The 1234-nt window shown below is 42.3% G+C and overlaps 1 protein-coding gene across 1 annotated transcript; it reads left to right on the top strand.

The window, feature by feature from the left end:
• Window positions 1-39: 39 nt before the first annotated feature.
• LOC109509506 (migration and invasion enhancer 1-like) lies at window positions 40-1234 on the top strand (the record flags this gene model as incomplete). The annotated part of the gene is made up of 3 exons (XM_019859346.1): window positions 40-127; window positions 204-280; window positions 1072-1234. Coding segments are annotated over 3 exons (249 nt in total), but the record flags the coding sequence as incomplete, so codon positions are not given.

Here is a 1234-nt window from a genome sequence, read left to right as displayed (position 1 = left end):
GCTTAACCGAATTTCTCCATCATCTCCAGTGGCAAGTGAGGCTACGAGCCCCGTTATCGGGAGCTTGCCCGAGTCGTCAAGGGTGAGTTTCCCGATGCGGATGTGTCGGGCTTCGTTGGCCGGAAAGGTAAATCATAAATGCCACAGTAATCTAAATTATGGTCTGAGATCTGTTTAAAAGTCTTACGCTCTGTCTTTTATAGCCAGCTTTGAGATTGAAATCAACGGGCAGCTGGTTTTCTCGAAACTGGAGCTCGGAGGATTCCCATATGAGGATGACGTAAGTAGTTTTGTGCCCCTTTTTTTAACGCAATGCACACTGCTAGCTTCCGACCAACTACATCGACGTAACCCAAATATTTACGTACGTACGCAAGTCTGAATGTGCCGTCGTCTGTCAATCTACGCTTATGCCGTAATGAACTCAGATCTGCACAAAATAGCTGTATAAAACAGGCGAGCAAATTTAATAAATATGCAACCACTCGTAGCCTGATGATTCCCTGAGAGGCGAAACGTGGTGCATATTTAATATATTTGCTCATTGATGAGATATGATCAAAGTATATCACAATATCTGCATTTCATATTGGTCGATATCAATGTATATTGATTTGATCGTTTGTTTGTTTTTGTACTTTTCACTATTGAAAATAATGACCCGAAGGAAACAGAAATGGCTGAATTTCGGTCATCTTTAATAAGACGTCAATCCAGTTATGAAAAAGCCACAGAAACTTGCCTGATTTTGACTTGAGTGCAAAACCAGGATCGAACATGGCCATCACTGGCGCTAGACTTGCTCTCGGCACCAAAATACGGCCCATAATATGTTGGGTTTCTTGCTCTTTCGGCTTCATTGGCTTTATCAGGAAGGAACCATTTTAAGTATAATTGGTGGGTGGTCTGTTGGATGCTGTCGCCCCTGCATTTGTCAGCCAATGACAAAGAGTTTTAAGAATCATGCAAACTCTGATATTCAAAGAACCTCTCATAATTCAAAACAACAACAAAAAAAAGTAGGTTTGTAACTTTTTTGTTTGTTTTTGTCTTAATCCTGCACTTATCCAGGTAATGGAAGTCATCCAGAAAGCTCATGAAGGCAAACCTCTGACAAAGATCACCAAGAGCCAAGCGCCATGTGTCATCATGTAGACAAACAGGTGTGAATGGAACAAAGCTGGCTTTCCCCAACAGTGTCCTGATTGAAGTGTGTGTGTGTGGGGGGGGGGGG

Source organism: Hippocampus comes, unplaced genomic scaffold, assembly GCF_001891065.2.
Source record: "Hippocampus comes isolate QL1 unplaced genomic scaffold, H_comes_QL1_v1.1 C16923386, whole genome shotgun sequence".
In the NCBI taxonomy this organism is placed as follows: Eukaryota; Metazoa; Chordata; class Actinopteri; order Syngnathiformes; family Syngnathidae; genus Hippocampus; species Hippocampus comes.
This window is presented reverse-complemented; position numbering and strand designations above follow the sequence as displayed.